Below are 24,584 nucleotides of genomic sequence, written 5' to 3'. Positions count from 1 at the left end.
TTATCGGACGACTTATAATAAGTCGTCTGGAAAGTCTTCCCAGCTGGACGACTTATTAGACGACTTATTATAAGTCGTCTGGAAAGTCTTCCATCTGGACGACTTATTAGACGACTTATTATAAGTCGTCTGGAAGGTCTTCCATCTGGACGACTTATTAGACGACTTATAATAAGGCGTCTGGAAAGTCTTCCCAGCTGGACGACTTATCGGACGACTTAATTAAGTCGTCTGGAAAGTCTTCCATCTGGACGACTTATTAGACGACTTATTATAAGTCGTCTGGAAGGTCTTCCAGCTGGACGACTTAGTAGACGACTTATAATTAAGTCGTCTATTTAGTATTTTTTTTCAAATATCTAACTCGATTCTTCTATTTACTGCAGACCCGCGTGATCAACTTTGTTGAGAAGGACATTAGTGAAATGTGGCCAAAATGGGACTCTGAGGTTGAGGACCTGCCCGCGGAGAACATCATTAAAGTCATGTATGAGCGGAGACCGTGGAAGTGGACCATGGATTGCTGGGAAGTCACTGGTACTAAGGTCAATACAAAACCTAAGGTTGTGACTCCATCGAAGAAGGCCAAAGAGATGGTTGTGTTGGAGGAGGAGGAGGAGGAGGAAGACAATCCAAGACCTCGGAAGAAAGCTCGTAAAGAGGCTCCTGAAGAGGCTAGAGAAGAGGCTAGAGAAGAGGCTAGAGGGGTGACCAGAGAGGAGTTGGAAATTATGTTCAAGGGCGTAGCTGAGGCTATGAAAAAAGGGTTTAATAAGTGCATGAGGGAGTTTAGGAAGTTGTCTGATAGATTGGAAGCTGTGGAGAAGAAGGTTGGTGTCACCAATCAGGCTACCCCTCCACCTCTAACCAATCAGGCTACCCCTCAAGATAAACAGCCTACCCCTCTTGCCAAAGAAACCGGGGGTAGAAACAAACAGGCTACCCCTCATGCCAATGAAACCGTGGTTAGTAACCAGCCTCCTCCTCATCAAACCAAACAGCAGCCTCCTCCTCCTCAAAAGAAACAGCAGCAGCCTCCTCCTCTTCAAAAGAAACAGCCTCCTCCTCAAAAGAAACAGCCTCCTCAAATCAAATATGTTAGTATCAAATCCAGGGTTAACTAGTTGTCCAGACGACTGTAAAAGTTGTCTGGACGACTAGTTGACCCTGGACGACTTAAACGTAAGTTGTCTGGACGACTAGTTGACCACGGAAGACTTAATTTTAAGTCGTCCAGGGTCAACTAGTCGTCCAGACAACTTTTATTTAAGTCGTCCAGGGTCAACTAGTCGTCCAGACAACTTTTATTTAAGTCGTCCAGGGTTAACTTGTGTGCAACTTTTATTGCAGAGATGGTTGCCGGAGGATACAGCAACCGAGGCGAACTCGGTAAATAAAGCAGATGGTGTCACCTCCAAAGAGATTGTTGCTGTCACTTCCACCGATCACCAACCGAGCCTCGCTTCCACAGATCAACAACCGAGCCTCGCTTCCACCGAGCCAAGCGATCCAGTTTCACAACCGAGCCTGGTTGTATTGGACAAGCGTGCAAAGAGTAAACGAGCGAAGAAACCTGCTCCTACTGTGAGATCTCCTTATATGGCAGAGAAAAAAAAAGATAAAGTGGCAGCCTATAATCCATTTCCGCCAGTAAACAAAGAAAAGTTGAAGGAACTCGCTGATTGGTTGAAAACTGATCCGTAAGTGATTGCTTTACCCATAATAGCTTGATTTAGTCGTCCAAAACTGATTGCTTTTTTGTTTGCAGTCATTATTTAACTAAGATCGAGGACAAACCACGTACATCACCAACAAGGTGGTACCACTTCCTCCGGACAGCCAGAGGATGGCTGGAAGACTGCGTAAGTCTTCTGCACACGATTTAAGTCGTCTACAAAGTCGTCCAAGTAGACTACTTTCCAGACGACTTAAAGATAAATCGTCTGGAAAGTCGTCTACTTGGACGACCACGTAGACGACTTATAATTAAGTCGTCTTCGTCTGGTAACTTCTAACTTGTTATATTTAATATGCAGCATATAGATGCTTGGATTAATGTGCTAAGGCAGAGGTATCAGGAGAACCCACAAGCTTTCAGGAGCGAGCGAATGTGCTTCCTGGATCACAACTTTTCTCAGTCTTGGAGAGAGCAGTATCAGCTCTTCAAAACATCGGAACCTGATCACAAAGGTTTAGGAAGAGTTCTACCTGGTGGGGCGTCGTATTTTTATGACGGATCAATACCTTCATTTTGCCAATCAAACAAGAAGTGGGGGGAGGACATTGATGATATCTATGCGCCAGTGAACTTGGACGACAAGCATTGGGTTGCTATTTGGATATCGATCCCTAAGAGGCACATAGTCGTCTGGGACAGCATACCTTCATCTAGTGTACCAGACGCATGGGATGCGATAATGGAGCCTTTTCTCCAGATGGTCCCTTATCTGCTTGTTGAGTGCGCAGCCACCGACGAAATGCGGGTCAAATACGGGTTGGAGCCATACACATATGAGAGACCGCTGAAAGGTGTACCCACGGCCAACAATGGTGATTGTGGCGTGTACACTGTAAAGTACATTGAATGTCATGCGCTCGGGGGCTCCTTTGACCCTAAAGACTTTGCTAGGTGCAACGCGAAGAAAATGAGGGATAATATGGCGGTGGATATATGGAAGGAGCTTGTTGATCAGCATCTGAAAGAAAATGTGGATGGTGATAAGTTCGTGGGCATGTATGATTAGATTTGTATTTGAACATGATTTTTTAACATGATTTTTGTATTTGAACATGATTTTTTAACATGATTTTTGTATTTGAACATGATTTTTGAACATGATTTTTGTATTTGAACATGATTTTTTAACATGATTTTTGTATTTGAACATGATATAAGTTGTCTGGAAGAAATAAGTCGTCTGGAAGGTTTTCCAACTGGAAGACTTACAAATAAGTCGTCTGGAAGGTTTTCCAACTGGACGACTTACAAATAAGTCGTCTAGAAGGTTTGGACGACTTATTATAAGTCGTCTGGAAGGTTTTCCAACTGGACGACTTACAAATAAGTCATCTAGAAGGTTTGGACGACTTGAAGGGATAGTAGAAGGTAGTCTAAAAATAAAATACACTTGAAGGGATAGTAGAAGGTCGTCTAAAAATAAAATACACTGGACGACTTAGTAGAAGGTCGTCTAAAAATAAAATACACTTGAAGGGATAGTAGAAGGTCGTCTAAAAATAAAATACACTAGACGACTTAGTAGAAGGTCGTCTAAAAATAAAATACACTGGACGACTAAATATTTAGTCGTCTAGACGGGTAATCAAGACGGGACGACTTAAATTTAGGTCGTCTGGACAACTAGTCAACTGGTTGTGTACATTGTGGTTTCGTATGGCCAGTTTCCTTGCAGTTTGAGCATCTCCGTGCCCTGTGTTTCTTCCTGGGTTTGTGTCCTCTCATCCTAGATAGCTCCAACCAAGATTGCCATCTTGATTTCTTCGGTCTCCCCCGACCACGCTTTAGTTCTGGAGGAAAGCATTCTCGTTCCTCAATATGTTGTGACACGATAGGATATATATTCTCTGAGTATCCTGCATACAGATAATTCTTTGAGTACAGTGGACATACAAGTGTGGAGATATGCAAACCAGCATGTATTCCAGCAGCTATAGCATGAGAGCAAGGTATTTTCTCCACTCCATAGACACCACAATCACACTTTGCATGTTCCAAATCAACCACACAGTCCATTTTGCCACCTTTGACAAAGAAATGCCATCCATCAATTGGTTCGACCGTCATCATACCCGCTATCTCTTCTCGAACAGCAAGCAAGTATTCAACAGCCCGGCTATGTTCAGTTGTGAGACTCAAAGCATCTTGTCTCCTTTTCCAATACCATTTTCCTAACTTCTGCCTTATGAACTCCAGCAGGAACGTAATCGGAAATCCTCTTGCTCGCTTCAGTGCGGAATTAATAGATTCAGCAATGTTGCTTGTTTTTATGTTGAACCTGTTCCCCTTACAATAAACCCTTGACCATAGCCTGACGTCGGCTTTCTCCAAATACGTTGCAAGTTCCGGGTTTGCACTCCGTATCTCAGCCATGTACCGGTCAAAATCGTAAACCGTGTGAGCATAAGCAGCCCCTTTCACCAAGTACATGAGATGTTTCCCTTTAAACTTTTTGACAATGTTATCTTGAAGGTGATAATAACATATTCCTCGGGTTGCCCAAGGAAACACCTTATCACACGCACTTTTAATGGCCTTGTGCCGGTCGGAGACTATCACCAGAGGCTTGTCATGAGATATACAACTAGCCAATTTTGTGAAAAACCATTCCCAAGAAGGTATATCTTCCTCATCCACGATCCCAAAAGCCAATGGGAATATCTGAAAATTGCCATCTTGTGCGGCTGCAACTAACATAGTTCCTCCATACTTTCCACTTAGGTGAGTTCCATCCACCACAATGACCCTTCTCTGATACTTAAAACCTTTGATAGAAGCTCCAAAAGAGAGAAATAGATACTTAAATCTTTTCATAGAATCAAGTTCTATCGCCGTGATAGAATCAGGATTTGCAATGGAGATTTGCTCGAGATATGATGCCAGACGCGAATACCCTTCTTCTGCTGATCCTCTCACCAATCTTTGTGCATATAACAGTGCTCTGTATGAAGTGGTGTAATCAAGCGCCATGCCAAACATGTTCCTCATTGCATCAGTGATATGCTGCGGAGTTATCCCATCAATGATTCCAACACGATCAATGAAAAGACTACCTACATACTTCGGAGTACAGTGTCTCCGCTGAGCGATTCGGTCTCCCGCTGAGCATAAATGTTTTTCCACATACTTTGTTACCCAAAACGTGTTTGTCCCATGTTTGACACTCGCTCTGACCTTCCATCCACAATAGCTAACCGGACATGTTGCCACAACGAGAGTTTTCGTTGATTTGTATAATCTGAAAGAAAACTTACCCCTCACTGCTGCCAACCGCAGCTCTGAAAGCAGTGCACCCTTGCTAACAAAACTCTGGTTGACATAGATGGTACCATTCGATTTTCCTCCTTCAATAGCATTTGTCTTAGCATATGCCTTTTGGATTTCTTCAAAACAAATATTATCATCATCTTCCTCGTCCTCATCTGGAACCTTTCCATAAAGACTGTAATCCCCACCATTCTGATCCGTTTCACCAACAATAGAATTATCAGCATCCTCCTCCCCATTTTCCTCCTCCCCATCTTGATTTTCATCTTCAACAAACTCATTATCACCAACATCTTCATCATCACCACCAACATCTTCTTCCCATTCACCAGCTTCATCATTATCACCAACATCTTTTTCCCATTCACCAGCTTCATCAATATCCCTTTTCTCTGAAACCGTTTCGACCTTGCTGCGGCTTGATACACAAAGACATACTCTATGGGTTTTGAGTATCTCCAGCAAGTTTCGAACTTGTCTATCACTTGTAACATGAATGGGAAGACTGCCTGGAGCCATCATCATTTCTGCTGGTAATGAGTAGCTAATCTCCACACTCACTGTTCTCATGTCCAGGTTATAATCTTCTTGAGCCATTGCAACAAGTTCAGCATGTGTTGAATCTTCATTCAATAAAAACAATCTTGCTCCTTTGAGATCATCAACCACAAAATCCCAACGGAAATCTCTCAACAACCATTCTCCATACACTGCATGTAACTGAAAAATCATCTGCAAATATTCAAAATAAAACACATTAGTAAACATAGAGAAAATGAAGAAGTTCAATAAACATTGCCGCAGACGACTTAGCATTAAGTCGTCCAGAAGACTTAAAGGTAAGTCGTCTAAAGAGGTCACTTTTGCAATTGAAAATTAAAAGGGACGACTTAATTCTAAGTCGTCCGGCTTTGTTTGTTAAAAAAAAAACTTCAGACGACTTATATATAAGTCGTCTACGAGAAACGGGCTAGTTTTGCATTTGACCGAATCGTGTCAGATCTTTGACTATTTCTGGACGACTTATAATTCAGTCGTCTCTGGGAAAGTTAAAATTTCAATATTTTATGAAAACTTGACGACTTACGTGTAAGTCGTCCTAAGGTTAGTTTTGTAATTGAAAAATAAAACTTGAAATTTAACTTTCTCCAGACGACTTAGATGAAAGTCGTCCAGCTAAACGACTTAATTTAAGGTCGTCCGGGATAAGCAAGGTTTGACCAGAAAATTGGGAAAAATTCTGGACGACTTTGCTTTCCCCGGACGACTTTAAATTAAGTCTTCTGGAGGGACGACTTTATATTAAGTCGTCTGGTTAAAGTTAAATTATGAAGTTTTATTTTTCAATTACAAAACTAACCTAGGACGACTTACACGTAAGTCGTCAAGTTTTCATAAAATATTAAAATTTTAACTTTCCCAGAGACGACTGAATTATAAGTCGTCCAGAAATAGTCAAAGATCTGACACGATTCGGTCAAATGCAAAACTAGCCCGTTTCTCGTAGACGACGTATATATAAGTCGTCTGGAGTGTTTTTTTTAACAAACAAAGCTGGACGACTTAATTTAAGTCGTCCGTTTGACCAGAGACTCATCAGTAAGTCTTCTACATACAGATGACTTACTAGTAAGTCTTCTACGCGAACAGATCTTGAAAAAAAATTCAAATTCGTACCTTAAACTAGGTGAGATGACTTCGTTTGCACACAGGGTCTTCTCCAACCACCCAGAACCTCAAACGAAAGCAACCGTAAGTAAAAACGAAAGAAATATGGCTCTGTCAACCATAGCCCATATTTTGAATCAAAAGCTTGAGTTTTTTGGATGAATATAGAGAGAAAGTGAAAGAAATGTTGTTTTTAGTTCATAACAATTGAAACAGAGAGAGTGTAAAGAGATTTACGTGCATTAAAGGGCATTAAAAGCTCCAAACAGTTCGTACAAGGTTGTTGCCACTATTCATTGCAGTGGCAATATTGTAAATACTTGAAGAAGATGAGGTTGAGACAGTAAAGAAGCCATTTTCGAAAAAAAAAAAAAACAAAATGTTAATGGCATTTTCGTAGATAAAATGCAGGTGTGGGGTTAAAATCTCAAAAAAAAAAGGAGTCAAAAGAAAAGGTTAGTTTTCTGTTTGACTTCAAGTTTTGAGTTACTTTTGCAAAAAGCCCTTCTTTAAAATGTATTACAATTAGGTATGAAAATGAACGAAAAGACAATTTTTTTTAAGAATCTATGCAATTTTAAAAATATAAACGCACTTGTTCACACACTTTCACTACATATTGAAAAAACTAATGCAATTTTACATGTTTATCTTTATTTCTTCAAATATAATCAATGATCCTTGAATAATATCTCTCATTTTTTTGGTCAAAGTACATCTCTCTCTTTTCTAATTTATTTTTGATTGTGTGATTTTCTCGTTTGTAATCACGTCCAGGACCGCCGTGGGATTAGCTTCAAGCAGGTTAGGCCCGCACGGAACGCAGTCTCCAGAATGTCTGACCAACCCCGCCCCGCAATATATATAAGCCTTTGCGGGACGGCCCGCAGGACGACGGTTTTATATTTTTTTTTTGTGTTGTGACTTCCAAGAGATCATTCCCTGCACACAAGCCAATGTTAAAGACATAAAAAAGAAGTCAACCTCTTATACTTAACATTAATGAAGAAGAACCGAGACTGTAACAGGTTGATCTACCAACAATCTTAATAATTAACATCAATGTACAAGAAACGGAGACTGCAATATGATCAAGCAACAAGCATAACATTAATGAACAAGCAACAATCTTAACATTGAAACGTGCAAGAGTTTAATTACAAGAAGATTGAGCACAAACATACCATTTTCACTTTTCCATTTGAGCAAGAAAAGAAACAACTTCAAAATACATGTTGCTCATTCTCGACACTAGACTTGGCAAGCATGAAAACTAGTGAGAGAACCACCAAAGATAAATCACGTGAATATGGTAATGCAAGGTCTTTCCAAACTGGTAGCAAGTGCCCTAACGATTCGATCACAACCTCTTGTTCAGTATGATGGGAATGAGGAGAAACACAGAAAAAGTATGGTATCTACCAGTGAAACACCGAGCACATGAACTTCTATTACTTCCTGCTAGGATAGATAAATGAATAAAATTCTGGGAAAAAGGCACAAATATGAAGTCATGACGCAATTCACACATACCAATCTAGTTCCAACCAAGTCTATGGAAACCACAATGTAAGCATCCACTAGAGTATTGACAATGCAACTGAACTTTCTATTGTCCTGAATAGTCTCAGAAACTTAGTACTTGGTCTATGAGCATTCATCATAGTAACTTTCAATCATAAATACTTACTTCCAAGTTCTTCCATGGGATATACTTACGGCAGCGCATAACCAATCTGAACACTGGCAATGCTTCGTGTTGGCACGAGAAACAAAGGGAAACCATTGTTGATATCAACTCACTCGCAAACCAAGACGGAGGTGGTGGCTCGAGGAAGAAGAGAAGCTATGGTGGTGGATCGAAGAAAAATAGAAGCTACAGTTGTAGATCGTCTCCAGAATCGCTATATTCTCAGATAATTTCGTCTTTAAGTAGTGCACGAGACGAAAGTGAAACTCTGTCACCGGATTACGCGGGTCCCGCAAGGCCCGATTTTTTAAGGGCCTAAGAAATACCGGCCCTAACCCGCCCCGCATCAGTCTTTTTTGGGCCAGGCCCGCGGTCCATGTACTCAATTGCCATCTCTACCTGTAACTCCTTATATAGGAGACTAATCGTTGCAATGGTTACAATCAAATATTGCAAGGATTAGCCGATTGTTGCAATGGTTAATACCAAAAGTTGCAATGGCACATCAACAAATGCTACAATCACCAAAAATTACAATGGTTCATCACCACTATTGCAATGGTTCTTCACGAAAGATTACAATGGTTCATCACCAAAAGTTGAAAAGTTTCTTTCATCAGTTGCAACTGTTTTTCTAGACAATTGCAATTGTTCACGTAAATTGTTACACAAATTCACTTAAATGGTTACACATATTCACTTAAATGGTTACATAGATTCACTTAAGTCTCCAATAATCTTGTTTTATTTAAGTGTAATAAGAGATTCAATAAATAAATAATACATATATCAAACTCATACATAAATGAAAATGTGCATATATAAAAATATGTTTCTCGGCCTGAATACTTATCTACTAATAAATAATATTGTCTAAATAGCTTGAATATTTAATCTTAAACCCGAATAAAAACCGATTCAGAATTAAAAACATACAAAAAAGAATATTATAAACCATAAAGTATAATTTTAAATTAAAATCATATATTTATTTTCATAGATATATAATATCATAACTAATTAAATCACTCTACCAACCAATATACCTGAATAATATCATAATTTTAAATATTTTTAAAAATGTATATAAAATAGATATGAAAATGAACGACAAGACAGTTCCTTAAAAATCTACGTAATTGTTAGGAAGAAAAAATATATATTTTAGACATATTGATACTTCTTAAAAATCTATGATTTTTTTAGAATGAAAATACACATTCTTAAACATTTTTACAGCCTATTCTAAGTTATTGCATTATAGGAAGAAAATGCACATCATTATGAAAAGATACATCTTTCGACATTTTGAAACTTCTTTTAAATTTCTTTTAGTTTTGGGATGAAAATACACATCTTTGACATTTTTTCGCAATCCAAACACACATATCCCAAACTTTCTATATAATTTAAGTGTGTGAATATATATAGAACATGGAACATGTGTTAATGGAACATGCATGATCAAAAATGCTGTTTTGTAAAAGAAAAACACCAAAAGATGCAATGGTTAAAAATTAAACACTACAATGGTCAGTTAAGTTTATAACTGTTAACACCAAAAGTTGCAATAGTTCATCACCAAAGTCTACAATTACCAATAGTTGTAAGGAATTATTTTAGTTTTAATATTTCTCCACCAAAGGTAATTATCAAATTACTTGAATATTTTTAGGAAATTTTAGTATTACTAAATTTATATAAAATAGATTTCCAAATGAACTAAAATAACATATTAAAAAGAGAAATTTCTTATGATAGTCATTTCTAAGTTTTTGTCACAAAAATAGCCTCCTATGAAGAAAATGACCAAAATAAGTTTTATTAAAAGGTAAAAATGTATTGTTACCCTTGGGTTAACTAATCTAGATTTAGAGTTTAGAGTTAAGGGGTGGGGTTTTGGGGACAAGGTTTCAAATTATTTAATAAATAAATAAATATTAAAATTTTCAAAATAAAAAGAGGTATTTTGGTCATTTTCTTTTTTAAGAGCTATTTTTTGTGACAAAAACTTAAAAAAGACTATTTGAGAGAATTGCCATATTAAAAATGTATGCAAATTTTAGGATAAAAAGATATATCCTAAAATTTTGAGAATCCTGTAAAAATATATGCAGTTTTTTTTAAAAAAAACACACACACACACATCTTTAGACAAAAATATAAAATTTTAAGAACTTATAAAAAATTTAAGATGAAAAGACATTTTGTTAAACACTTTTTAACAATCTATTAAAACTAAATAAAAAATTTAACAAAAAAAAAAGCGAAATCTTATGAAAAGACGCATTCTTATATATTTTAACAATCTCTTTAAAACTAATGTGATGGTTAAAATTAAAAGACATAATTTTCACATGTTATATGTCTAAAAAGTTTTTGAACTGAAAAGATATATCTTTGACATTTTTTATTGTTTTTATAACTGCTTTATACATATATATATATATATATATATATATATATATATATATATCAAGTGTGAGTGTATACATAGTCATGATGTAATAACACATTAATACATCTTGGAGCATAGAAATGATAAACGTATTAATCATGGTTTGGTAAATTTAGTTTTGCAAGTTGGTCTACTTCACTGTTTAAAATTAAAAACACACATTCTTAGAATGATAAGAAACATCTTTTCACATTTTTACAATATCTTAAATACTATTTTATTATTAGCATGAAATTACCTTCTTCTGATGATAAAACATATATTTACACATTTTTACAATCTGTTATAAAGCATTGCATCTTTAGGATAAAAAGTTCTATTTTATCGTGAGATGATAACAATTTTAAAATGAAAGGACACGTCATTAAAAAGATACAATCCAAGCATTTTTTTTTAAATTAATGAAATTATTAAGGAAAAGACACAAATTTTCACATTTACTGGGATTTCTATAAAATAAAAAACACATTCTCATAAATGATAAGAAATATCTTTACACATTTTCACAATATCTTACAAATCATTTCACTTTTTAGCATGGAAATATATATACATTCTCTTTTTTAACAACTATTTATTTAGAAGCGGAGCAATACCAAGACAAGCATTCATCATGTGGCTTGCAAACCTCAACAGACTACCGACAAAAGTGAGGCTCGCATCCTGGGGACTTAACATCCAAACGGCTTGTTGCTTCTGCAATACACATGATGAAACGCGTGATCACCTCTTCCTAGAATGCAGGTACAGCACTGCCTTATGGCTGCGATTCTTTGCAAGGCTTGATCCCAACCGAACGGCTTTCCTCTCATGGGAAGAACTTCTCTCCTGGATACGATTCTCCACATCATCAGCCCCATCCACCATCAGGAAGCTAGCGACTCAGTCCATGATCTACAACATCTGGAGGCAGCGCAACTCGGCAGTTCATCTCACTGGATTCTCCCCGCAGCAGACAACATTCGCCACCATAGACAGGGATATCCGTAATGCCATCAGTGCGAGAAGACATAGGAGGAAATTCACTACTCTTATGCAACTTTGGATTAGATAGTTGCAACATTCTGATCTAACAATCATGTGTATACCTTGTTTTTTATTTCTTTTTGCCAAGGTATCATTTTTAGGCTTTTGTAACCCTAAACTTTCATTTTATGATATTCACAGTTTAGCAAAAAAAAACAACTATTTATTTATATAAAATGTAGCATTACAAATAGGATAATAAAGATGAAACCAACTGTAAATTTAAAATAAAGAAAATATAACATAACACATAAACTAAAATTTGAAGAAGCTTTCATCTGGACCATTTTCTTCGATGATAGAATTTTTCGATGCGATTACCTTCAGCAATTATACATTCGATGAAATTTCAAGCTTTCCTTTAAAACTTCCTTTGTTGTATAAGGTTGGCCAAACTCCAATTTAGATCTATAGATATATATATATATATATTAAGAATCTAGTATAATGATTATCTCGAAAGGAATAGAGATTGGACGTGCCAATTTTCAACTATTCAAAAAAGAACCCCGTACAACAAATAAATTATTCTTCCAAGATTGTTTATTGCAAACTCTATCCATGGCGGTTTCCATGGCACTTGTTTCCAGAGTAAAGCAGTTAGAATAATTTCCTTACCACTTGAATCTGGATTCAACAATACCAAATTGATTGTATTGTTGTCGATCATGGACATGAATTCCATGCCGGAGATAACAACAATGAATTGGGAAATGAAGTGGTCAACACCCAAAAACGCTGTGAATGATTCTGCAACTTTTCTCCATTTAAAAGAAAATAAAAACACAAAGAAATAGTTTAAAAAGAGAATCTGGAAATGCCATTATGAAACCAAACATTCTTTAGAAGACAGATTCAACACTCTTGGATAGAAATTGCAGAGAAAAAATAGATGAAAAGATCGCCTTCACTATTGTAAGTAACTGTTTTTTACAGTTCTTGAGAGCATAGTTTTTAAAATATACATTCTTATGATGATAAAGGAAAAATATTTACACATTCTTACAACATATTATAAATCATTGCATTTTTTGGCTAAGAAACATTTCATTATAAGAAAATTCATTTTTCATGATCAAAAGACACATCATAATAAAAGGCACCCTTACATTTAAAAAAAAAATAATGAAGTTTTTTTTAAGATGAAAAGACATACCCCTTCACATTTATTAGGATTCATATTATTAATAGATTTTAGGATAAAAATACATATTTAGAAATTTTGAGAAACCTTTAAAAATCTATGCAGTTTTAAAATAAAATAAAACACACATCTTTAGAGAGAGAAAAAGATATAATTTAAAACCTATGAAATTTTATGATAAAAAGACACATTCTTATTCATTTTTTACAATCTTTTAAAATTCACTTAATTTTTAGCATGAAAAGATACATCTTGTGAAAAGACACTTTCGTATACATTTAAATATTTTCTTAAAAAATAATGCAATGTTCAAGATGAAAAGACATATCCTTTCACATGTTAAATGCCTAAGCATTTTTTAAATGAAAAGATACATCATTTGACATTTTGGATTCTTATTTAAAATATATTAAAAAGACATATCCTAGAATGATAAAAAATATTATTACACATTTTCACAATCTATTAAAATTCATTTCACATTTCTAGCAGAAAAAGATACATGCTTATGATGATAAAAATATATTTTCAGAATTTTACAACATATTATAAAGCATTGCATTTTTAGGATGAAATGATATTTTATTATGAGAAGATGGATTTACAACCAAATGAATAGACACAGCTCTTAGTTTTTGGAAATACAATTTTTGAGATATTTTAACTACTTTTTAAACTAACTAAAAAGACACAACTTTTCAAACAAATACATTTTAGAAATGATGCTGAAAGACATATATAATTTAATAACTTCTTTTCAATTAATGCAACTTTTAGGATAAACAACGCGACTTTTAACATTAATTGGGATTGATATTATTAATAGATAACATAGGAAAAGGTGAATAGTCGAGTGTTGTAATTGATTCTGGAGGAGCCTTCTACTGATCGGATAGTGATTGTTGAGAGTACCGTCTCTCCCCAGACGTAACGATGGAAGGTCGTGAACTGAGTAAACAAAGTGTTGTGTGTCTTTGAAAGTTCAAGATCAAACAAACCTAATTAAATCACAAGGTCAAAACGCTACATTACTAAACATCACATCACTATTACTACTAACATCAACAAAAGTTTTCGGAAATCAAATTTTATTTTCTCAAGTGTTTATATAGAAGTTAGTAATGATGGATACTACCTCAAGGTCTTTACGTTCAAAGAAAGCCATCTGTAGTTTAATTGTTTAAGCTATGGCACCTCTCTCGTGCTTGAACGTCAAACCACCAAGAAGGATTTTTTGAAGTTAGAGAATCTGAAAATGCAAACTAAAGAGTTCAAACATGTGATACTTAGAAATTTGGGTATAAACTAAACTTTTACCTAGTGTTATCTAACATTATGATTTCTGGTATATAATGGTATACGTGATTTTTTTTTAAAGAATTGCTTTTCCTATATTTATTACCAAAATGTACTTATTTTTGACCATTTGTCCATAAAAATTAATAGTTACGAATGTTTCTATAATAGTTAAAGAATGAGTGAAGTAGTTCACAATACTGTACGAACGAGGATAAAACGCAAAAATATCATGTGGTGATTGTATGATCAGTAATCACGTCTTTCGAACCTCTACGGTCCATTAGTTATGAGTGGTGAGGTATTACAAGTAGTATTAGAACTAGTTAGTTGATATGGTTGCGATGCGGGAGGCGGTTAGGAACTGTCTTAGTACCCAATAAGGATATGATTGTAACACCTCATTTTAGTATATGGTGTTATATATAGAAATGCTTAAAGAGTTAATTTGATTATTTATGTCATCAAAATTGTTGCAGTTATTTTTTGATTATTTATCGAAAAGAGTCTAAAATTAAACGTGGTTTAATTGTACTAGTAACAGAATGATGGTCACGTAATGTGACCCATTGGGCTCATACAATGTAGGTTTTCCGCATCTCTAGTTACATAATAACTTTGACTACAGATCAAATGTTACAAAGTGCCAAAGTGGAGTGTGCCCGGTGCGGTGATTCACGTGGCGCTATATAGAAAGACACCGCAGGGTTTGTGACCGTCGTGATTCACGTTGTTCTTTATCACACAGGCGGTGACACGTGACTATGTATATTTTATTAAAGGACTCGTGCTTATAGTGAGCTTTTTGTCTTAAGATTTGTGTACTTAACCTATAATTTTCTATGATTTTCGGAATCACCCATTGTTAGTGCTACATTTAAAACGAAGCTATTTGTTCAGATATTCATAAAAAATTATACATTTTACATAACTCTTATAAAAATATCAGGTTTAATGACCAAAATATAACAAATAACACACAACCACACACACACACATATATATACAGCAACTTAATTCTTTTATATCTAACCCCAGTTTTCGTTAAAAATAAATAATTTTTTTGTTAAGATTTAACTTTCTTATAAGCTAATAAAACTAAAAACAAACAAAATGTATTATACACATTTATTATTGTTCGTTTCACATTTATTAACTATCTTTCCATTTTCTCTTCCATTTCTAAAGCCTACATTTCAATCTTTTTTTTTTTGCTAAAGATTATATTTCAATCTTCTAATATAACTTTATTAAAATTGACGGAAATTATACATAAATATATATATATATATATATATATATATATATATATATATATATATTGTTGGCATATAGATTTTGGCCTTATACTCTTGTTATCTTCATGATGTCAGCCAAATTAGAGCAGAATTTAATAAAATTTTACAAAACCAGCATGTAGGGCCGGCTTAACATAACCGGAGGCCCTTGGGCGACAAAATTTTTAGGATCCTATAATTAGTTAGTTTTTGGTTTTTAAATGTTTTTCTTGAGTTTTGTTTTTAGCTCACACATCAGACAATATAAATATAACTTGATTTGGAGCGGCCCGGGGCCGTCGAACTTGCCGCCCTCCGTCATGAGCCGGCCCTGCCAGCATGTCTGGTTCCTCAATCATAAAATGTGAAATTTTAACAATTATAGATTAAATTTAACTTTGACATCATTTCAGTTTTGGTGAGGTGTTTTCGTTTGTCTTCACACGTATATACACATTGGTTTCACACGTGCACATAGGTCTTCATGTCGCAGCTGAGAATAACTGGTTAACATTTTATTACATTCCAAACCCTCCAATAAGGTCTTTTTTTTTTTTTTTTTGATGACCGTGGGGTTCCCAGGCGGTAAGCCCAGACTAATCCCCACGAGGCCTTCCATCCGGGCACGCACGGTTATAGGCGGGAAGGTGACCAAGGCGATTCGAACCCAGAGCGGACACTCCAGCTGGAGTTCCATTACCACTAGACCAAGAGCTCTTGGTTCTCCAATAAGGTCTTATAACAAAGAAAAAGCAAAGAATTTCGTTATTGATATATTCTCGCGGCTGAACAAAGAATCAAGTCCAAAAATCGAGTTAAGATTGAACACTATTGTTTTTGACTTGAAACAAAACCGATCAACCGTTTAGAAAATATTGAAATAGAGACAAATTTGTGAAACACTAATATTTCTAGGAACGGATATCCGATCCATTATATGTATATATATACATACATTCAAATAATTATATATATAAGTTATAGAAATATTTTATTTTATATAAGTTTTATAATATTTTTATTTATTAAATTAATAATTGGTATTTAAAAGTAAAATATATTTATTTTTGAAAAAAATATTATTATTTTATATTATTTTGAATTTTTAATTTATTTTTTAAATTGTATTCATACGGATCAAATTGGATATTTTGTTAAAAATTTAAAATTTTCCGAATATCCGGATGGCTAGGTTCAAATCGGATCGAATAGTTGATTATTTGAACAAAACGGATCGGATACAAAATATCTAAAAAAAATGCGGATATTCCATCTGTGTCCACCCTTATTTTAGGGTTAGTTATTGGATCAAGACTAGTTGATTCAACTGATAAAAATTACTATGATATATATATATATATATATATATTTATATAAAGTATGATAGTTTAACATATTAAAATTTTATAGAAAGAGAAATATTGTTTAGTTCATAATTTACTTTTAAACTGTTAATTTTCAATATAATATTTTCAGCTATCTACAGTCCTATGTCACTATAAAGTAGTGAAAATAAGTTTTTGATTTCGAATGATGGTAATTCTAGGTGTAATTATTGTAAACACAAAATATAATAGATGTAAAACTGAATGTTAATAATTACAGTTTCCAAAACTATTTTAGTTCATAAATGAAAGCTTTTTAAGTGTTGTTTATTTAAAAATTACATATAAATGAAACGCATAGGTTAAGATTTGAAAACCACTTTATCTATTTTGCTTTCCTATAATACCATAAATTTTGATAAGACTGATACTATCATAAAACGTTTAAAGTATTTTGAGAAGTTTTAGAACTGTTCCTATTTTCTAACCCTCTCATTAAAATGAAGTCGTTAGTACTTTTTTAACTCTTCTTAGATCTTTTGTGATAATACTTTTCTTGCTTTGAAAATCATATTGTGGTACTTTTTAAAAATAAAATCTCAAAAAAAAAGAAAACTGAAAGTATTAGAAAAAAAATATTGACACCTAGAATTTTATTTTATTTTTGTCATCGACACCTGGAATATTAGCCTATAAATAGCATAACAGTGAAAGAAGAGGATAGACGCAAACAAATAGCAAAAACAACAAAAAAAAATTGAACATTGCAGCTATGGCTCCCACATTGCAAGGCGAGTGGATCAAGGTAATTACTTAGTTAATTAATTAATTAATTAAAAATTCTATTTAAAATGTTAGGTTAATTTCTATCAGTTCTTTGTTTTGCACGAGAAAACATTATACTAGGATTGGATAGTCATTGTTTTTTTACTCGAGTAATGAGTATTGTCATAACTTCGAACTACCAACCCTGACTGTCAAGTAACTGAGTAATAAATCGACCCATATATATTCAGTTTTAACTGTCATTAATCATCATCATCATCATCATCATTAATTAACAGGTGCAGCAGAAAGGAGGAGAGGGACCTGGAGCAAGAAGCTCACACGGCATAGCCGTGGTCGGAGACAAGCTCTACTCTTTCGGTGGCGAGCGTACGCCAAACATTTCCATCGACAAACACCTTTACGTCTTTGACTTCAACACTCACACTTGGTCAATCGCCCCGGCCAACGGACAAGCCCCTAACGTCAAGGCCCTGGGCACCCGCATGGTGGCCGTGGGAACTAAGCTCTATCTATTCGGAGGCCGCGATGAGAAGAAACAGTTCGACGACTTTTACTCGTACGATACAGTGACAAAGGAGTGGAAGTTCCTCACCAAGCTCGATGAAGAGGGAGGACCTGAGGCTCGTACTTACCACTCGATGGCTTCGGATGAAAACCACGTGTATGTATTCGGCGGGGTGAGCAAAGGCGGGGTTATGAAGACCCCCTTTAGGTTCAGGACCATCGAGGCGTATAACATTGCTGATGGGAAGTGGGCTCAGCTACCTGATCCTGGTGAGCAGTACCCTACGTTCGAGAGAAGAGGAGGAGCTGGATTCATTGTGGTGCAAGGGAAGATTTGGGTGGTTTACGGGTTTGCAACTTCACCTGATCCTAATGGAAAAAACGATTATGAGTCTGATCTTGTGCACTACTTTGATCCTGCTACTCAAAAGTGGACCGAAGTGGAGACTAAAGGAGAGAAACCTTCTCCAAGAAGCGTGTTTGCGCATGCGGCAGTAGGAAAATACATAATAATATTTGGAGGTGAGGTCGGGCCGGATCCAAACGGACATTATGGTCCCGGAACATTGACCAATGAGGGTTACGCGTTGAACACCGAGAGTTTGGTGTGGGAGAAGTTTGGAGGAGGAGCTGAACCGGGTGAACTCGGTTGGCCTGCCTACACGACTGCTACCGTCTATGGAAAGCAAGGCCTCCTCATGCATGGAGGAAAACGTCCCACCAACAACCGTACCGATGAGATGTACTTCTACGCGGTCCATTCCGCCTAAACAATGCGCTCTCACTACTCTCTAAGGTTTGTTTGTGTGGTGAGTATTATTACTGTATTGCGTCTCATAATATGTAAGATAAAATAAAGGTCTGTGAAACCTATGAAAAACAGCCAACTATGCGTGGCTTATTATCAAGTCAAACTTTGTGTGTTTCTCGTTTGCAAAACTGTACTGGTAGGAATAAGATGTACTATGTACTACTACGTGTGTTTAATACAGTAAATGATATGAAGTTATCTACAAGTTTGTTGTCTCATTTAATTTCCCGATCGTCCTCTTAACATTTATTCACCATATCTATGTCTATATCTTTAACAACACAAATACATAAAATAACTATGCAATACAATACAATCGTTTATATCTCTCATCTTGTATGAGTTATTAATTTGATTATATTTAACACCAAAGCGATGTTTTGATGCTCTAAGACCAAAAAACGGAACATAATTTGATTTTCTTGGAATAAAACATTACACAAGATTTATCTTGAAATTGTTTTCCATTCAAGGAGACAAATCAAACGAGAAAGGTTAAATGAAGATTTAAGAGGAAGGGACAATAACAGTTTGCATCATGTTCTTGAATTCAAAAAAGTCAACGCGACCATCGTGATTGCTATCAACGGAGACAATCATCTTCTCTACTTGTTCAATCTCTCCTGCTTCAGGAAGCCCTAGCTTCTTCAAAACATTTTGCAACTCCACGGCGGAGATAAACCCGTCACCGTCTTGGTCAAACACTTTGAAAGCTTCTTCCAGATCTGATTCCGGAGATCCGTCGCACTCGCAGTCTCCTGCGAAAAAGGACTCGTCTAGTGTTTTGTGCAGTGCTGCGAAGTCTTCGAACCGGAGTCCGGTTTCGTCCGGTTTGATGTAAGATTCGATGGTTGGTTTGAGGTCCGAGATATCCGCGTCCAGACCAAGTCGTGAGAGGGCTTGGCTCAGTTCTTCGACGGTGATGAATCCGTCGCTGTTTTTGTCGAATAGGTCGAAGATACGTTGGAGACGGAGAGCGTTTAGACTCGGACTTCGTAGTCTGAATGAAGAAGATTGTCTCGAGAATATCTTCTTCTCGTTAATGGTGATCTCCATTGCTACTCTCTTCTTCTTGTTACTCTCTATTAATATAATCGGAGACTTGTAAGAATCAAGAACCGGAGACTAAGACCATGATTAACCCGGGATGCTTAGAGTGAGGTTCTTAGCGGAAGTTAAGAAACTGTTTCTTAACTTTTAACTTCCGCTAAGAACCCTATCATAAGAATCTCGGGTTAATCATACTCTAATCGTTCATTTCTTAAATATATATATATATATATATATATATATCTTTTTTTGTTGTAAAACTATGAATTACGAGGCAAACTAATTTAAAATATTTTTATTTGTTCTTCGTTAAAATGTTTCGAAGCTACACAAGAGCATAGAAAATTAGTAATCAAACGGAGCTAATAAATAATTTTAAATTTGATTATAAATAGTTAAAACAGTACTTTTAGTGATTTTTTACATAATTTTTAAAATATCTTCAAATAGCACTGTACTCTTTTTTGAACCTGTACTCTTTTTTGAATTAACAGCTCAAAAGTGAAAATTATAAAAAAAAAACTTCAGTAAAATTTATAAAATAAATATGTTTTATTTATAACTAAATGATTACTAAATATATTAAACTAAATATCAAAAATAGAAAAATGAAAAATAATTGAAACAATTTGTTTCTATAAAAATAGGTTTAAGGTTTAATTTTAAGATTTATGGTAATTTAATATTATTTATGATTTTCTGCTATTTGTGATAAATTTTTATGCTTTCAAAGAAATTTACCATAATCTTAATTTTTAAGCTAACAATAATCTTATTTGTATTTTAGTTTATTACCATTAATTAATAACATATAAAAATCTGTAGAACATTTTTTAAAAATATTTAGTTTTCTTAAACAAGGTAAGAATATTGTTATTTGGCAGCGTTGATTGTTTGACAATGAATAAGTTACGTGTATATTACTCCCTCTCCCTCTGCTCTGTTCCTGAAAGTAAGATTTTCTAGAGTATGCACGTTTATTAAAAATTTAATAAATGTTTATAATTTAATTTATTTTTTATTTTATTATACACTTTCCAATAACTTTCCACCAATGAAATTTAATCAATTCAAATATTCTCAATTAATGTTCCTCGAAAGTATAAAAAAATACTTTAACAATATAGAAAATTTATTTTTGTGGAACAAGAAAAAAATCTAAAACATCTTAATTTCGGGAATGGAGGTAGTATATATTACGTAATGTGGTTATTTTGTCATGATGTCTCACGTTCACGTTGGTGACGTTCCCATTGCCCATTGGTTCCAGCTTTTAGATTTTTCCAATTCAACAGAAGACAAAGACATGTTAGTTGACAAAGAAAATGACAAAGACTTGTTGTTAATGTCTGATTTATAGTTAAAATAAACTTCATTAACTAAAATAAACAGTACAAAACAAAACCAACTAACAATAGGAAAGCGAGTCGGGTTGAGTTCTGATACTCGGAGACCCGGCTTTAAATCAAAAGCCCATAAACCCAAAAAGGCCCATAAGTAAAATTACATTTTCTCTTTACAGCCCATTCGTATTCGGTCACTTCCACTGCAACCTCCAAAACGATATCTCGCCGCCGTCGACGACGACGTCTGCTTTGCTTTGCAGTTTGCACCGTAAGTGTGTCAGGATCAACTTAGAAGAAGCGTTTTAGCTCAATCCTTAGATCCGATGGAGGTTTGTGGCGTAGATTCTGAAGGGAAGGAGTTTAACAGCGCAAAAGAGATGTGGAGAGAAGAAATTGGAGAAGAAGGAGATGAAACGAAGAAGACCCAGTGGTACAGAGACGGAGTTTCTTACTGGGAAGTAAGTTAAACTTGTTTCGTTTTTTGTTCTTAGTCTCTGTCTTGATTTTAATTTCACCTTCTTTTTTTTCTTTGTTTGATTCTCTGTAGTATTTCTCAGATTTGATTGACTTCTATTGCAAGTAAATTTGTAACCCTAACATGTTTAACCTGTTGAAGCTTCTATTTCATGTTCTTAATTTAAGGGTGTTGAAGCTTCTGTTGATGGAGTATTAGGAGGATATGGGCATGTCAATGATGCTGATATAATAGGAAGTGAGGTCTTTCTCAAGATCCTTCTGCAAGAAAGATTAGTGAATGGAGAAACAAATCAACATCTAGTGGCTCTTGGTACTCTTCTCTCCTTTCTTTCTTTTTACATATGTGTTTCTTTGAAAATCACACAACTTCACTTGCAGATTGTGGATCTGGTGTTGGAAGGATCACTAAGAATCTTCTGATACGGTACTTTAACGAGGTGAATGTTTTCTTTGATTCTGTTCACTTGCTGCTATGCTCTCAGTTCTTCTCTGTTTGTTTTGTTGACAACTATTGTTTTTGATCTTAGGTTGATCTTGTCGAGCCTGTAGCACAATTCCTCGATGCTGCACGTGAAAATCTGGCATCTACGGGCTCAGTAACGCACAAAGCAGCTAACTTTTTCTGTGTACCTCTTCAGGTATCACTCTTGTACATTCTCATTTGTTTTATCTTTGTTTTCAGTTCTCCTTCACATTTGTTTTGTTAATTTTTTTTATATATAACTGTAGGAGTTTACTCCAGCTGATCAGAGATACGATGTCATATGGGTTCAGTGGTGCATTGGGCATCTCACTGACGATGATATTGTTTCCTTCTTTAACCGAGCAAAGGTGAAGACTTTTTGTCTTACTATTTCGTTACACCATGTTTTGTTTCTCTATTACAAGTCATGTGAATCCATAGTTTTTTTTATGCGGTTGTGTCTTTCTGCTGCTTAATCTCATGTGATGTTTGTGGTTGATCTTAGGGATGCCTTAAACCCGGTGGGTTTTTCGTGGTGAAAGAGAATCTTGCTAAGCAAGGTTTTTTTCGCTCTCGACTTTGATGTTCTTATGAACTGCTCTATCTGAGGAAAACTAAGTATATTTGTTTTTTTGCTGCGCAGGATTTGTTTTGGATAAAGAGGATCGTAGCATCACCCGATCGGATCCCTACTTTAAACAGCTCTTTCGTCGATGTGGGTTACATCTCTATCAAACAAAGGTTTAGTTCTTGTCTATTCTTTCTTTTTGTCATCTTATGATTGTATTCTAAGAACTGTTGGTTTAGAAGCTTACAGTTTTTCCAAAACCATTTCCAGGATCAGAAGGGTCTTCCGAAAGAGTTATTTGCTGTAAAAATGTATGCTTTAACGGTTGATACACCACCCAAAGTCCACAGAACCAGATCGAAAACTAGCAGCAACAGACCACAAATTATCAAATGACAGTCTTGTTTTTTTTTTGTTGCGAAATTCTGGTCTTGATTTAATTAAAGTAGCTACCAAAGTTATTGTAAGATCCGTGGAGCAAGGCTTGGTTGCTTCGAGGTAAGTTCACAGTCACGTGGTTTGGATGTGGCCTGCTCGAATCTACTGTCCTCGCCTGGTTTATGTACCTTGTTCATTTTCTGAACTTGGAAGATATATGTATTATAATTTACACATAAGTTAGAGCGTATTCCTCAAATGGTGATTTGTAATCTGAATCGTAGTTGTTGCATATCAATCATTTTTGCAGCCGAGGTGCCTTATGTTTAGTTGTTGCATTCATCTCCAAACTTGAACCATAAGGCGAAGACAACATCGTTTGTTTTCTTTGCTCTTAAATATATTTTGCTCATTTGTTCAATAAATGATTTTAGGTCAAAGAATTTGTTTAAAAGATCTGTAGTAGTGTGTGGTGTTTTGCTGGTGTTGTTGCAATTGCGGATTGCTTTTGGCTAGGGGAACTTGTTAGTTTTTCAGACTTCTCCTGGTTCTATATCAACGGTTTATTGTGCAACGAATCCATGTAGAGAGTGTGATCGTTGTTTCCATTCTCTGCTCAAGTGTTAAGCGTTGGTTTAGGGCTTCTGCTGCTGTGTTATAATGGAATCAAAGTCTCCTATGTTCTCAATGCAAGAAATTTAGGCCATGTTTGTTTTTGTATTTGATTTAGCATCTAGATTTAGTATTTGAATACAACATCTAGATATTGCATTCAAAAGTCGTTTGTTTTTATAATTAGTACTAGATGCGCGGATGTTTGTTTTCACTTTTCTATACATAAATTATTGTTTTAACTTTTAAAACATAAGTGTATATATTTTTAACGTTAATCATATACTTAAATTTTTATATAACTATTTCAAATACAATAATTTTATAGTTTACATGTTATAATTAATCAATTATTTAAAATCGTATGTATTTGTCACTTCTTATTATATATTTATCTAATTGTATTTGTATTCAGTTATTAAGCAAATTAATATATTTATGAGAAAACATATTTGAATTTATGCTAAATTCTGATTTTTGTATTTAATTTATTCTAAATTCTTATTTTGTATTTAATTTTGTATTGTCACTTCTTATTTTGTATTTAATTTTGTATTGTCACTTCTTATTTTGTATTTAATTTATGCTAAATTTTGATCCGTCTTTCAAAGCTAGATTTTGTTTCACCAATATTTTTTATGCTTATTCATTTTATAAACGATAACTGAATATATTAATGTATAATTATATTTTAAAA

At 34.8% G+C, this 24,584-nt stretch overlaps 3 protein-coding genes and 1 long non-coding RNA gene across 4 annotated transcripts; 2 read left to right on the top strand and 2 right to left on the bottom strand.

Moving 5' to 3' along the window:
* Nucleotides 1-7,248: 7,248 nt before the first annotated feature.
* LOC125590306 lies at nucleotides 7,249-10,059 on the bottom strand. The gene is made up of 2 exons (XR_007326625.1): nucleotides 8,364-10,059; nucleotides 7,249-7,615 (listed from the first exon to the last, which is right to left on the bottom strand). It is a non-coding gene; the product is annotated as an uncharacterized LOC125590306 (long non-coding RNA).
* A 7,495-nt stretch (nucleotides 10,060-17,554) lies between these two features.
* LOC111207173 (epithiospecifier protein) lies at nucleotides 17,555-19,198 on the top strand. Its single transcript, XM_022704904.2, has 2 exons — nucleotides 17,555-17,694; nucleotides 17,954-19,198. Exons 1-2 carry the CDS (start codon nucleotides 17,662-17,664, stop codon nucleotides 18,950-18,952), a joined length of 1,032 nt encoding a protein of 343 aa, XP_022560625.2. The 5' UTR covers nucleotides 17,555-17,661; the 3' UTR covers nucleotides 18,953-19,198.
* A 194-nt stretch (nucleotides 19,199-19,392) lies between these two features.
* Nucleotides 19,393-20,074, bottom strand: LOC125590305 (probable calcium-binding protein CML43). Its single transcript, XM_048763762.1, has one exon. The coding sequence runs from the start codon at nucleotides 20,047-20,049 to the stop codon at nucleotides 19,501-19,503; it is 549 nt and encodes a 182-aa protein (XP_048619719.1). The 5' UTR covers nucleotides 20,050-20,074; the 3' UTR covers nucleotides 19,393-19,500.
* A 1,498-nt stretch (nucleotides 20,075-21,572) lies between these two features.
* LOC106437298 (alpha N-terminal protein methyltransferase 1) lies at nucleotides 21,573-23,584 on the top strand. Its single transcript, XM_013878206.3, has 8 exons — nucleotides 21,573-21,847; nucleotides 22,032-22,176; nucleotides 22,245-22,303; nucleotides 22,394-22,504; nucleotides 22,596-22,697; nucleotides 22,835-22,889; nucleotides 22,973-23,070; nucleotides 23,168-23,584. Exons 1-8 carry the CDS (start codon nucleotides 21,713-21,715, stop codon nucleotides 23,291-23,293), a joined length of 831 nt encoding a protein of 276 aa, XP_013733660.1. The 5' UTR covers nucleotides 21,573-21,712; the 3' UTR covers nucleotides 23,294-23,584.
* The last annotated feature ends 1,000 nt before the right edge of the window (nucleotides 23,585-24,584 follow it).

This window comes from Brassica napus, chromosome C7 (assembly GCF_020379485.1).
Source record: "Brassica napus cultivar Da-Ae chromosome C7, Da-Ae, whole genome shotgun sequence".
In the NCBI taxonomy this organism is placed as follows: Eukaryota; Viridiplantae; Streptophyta; class Magnoliopsida; order Brassicales; family Brassicaceae; genus Brassica; species Brassica napus.
The sequence above is the reverse complement of the archived record's forward strand: the minus strand, read 5'-3'. Positions and strand labels throughout refer to the sequence as shown.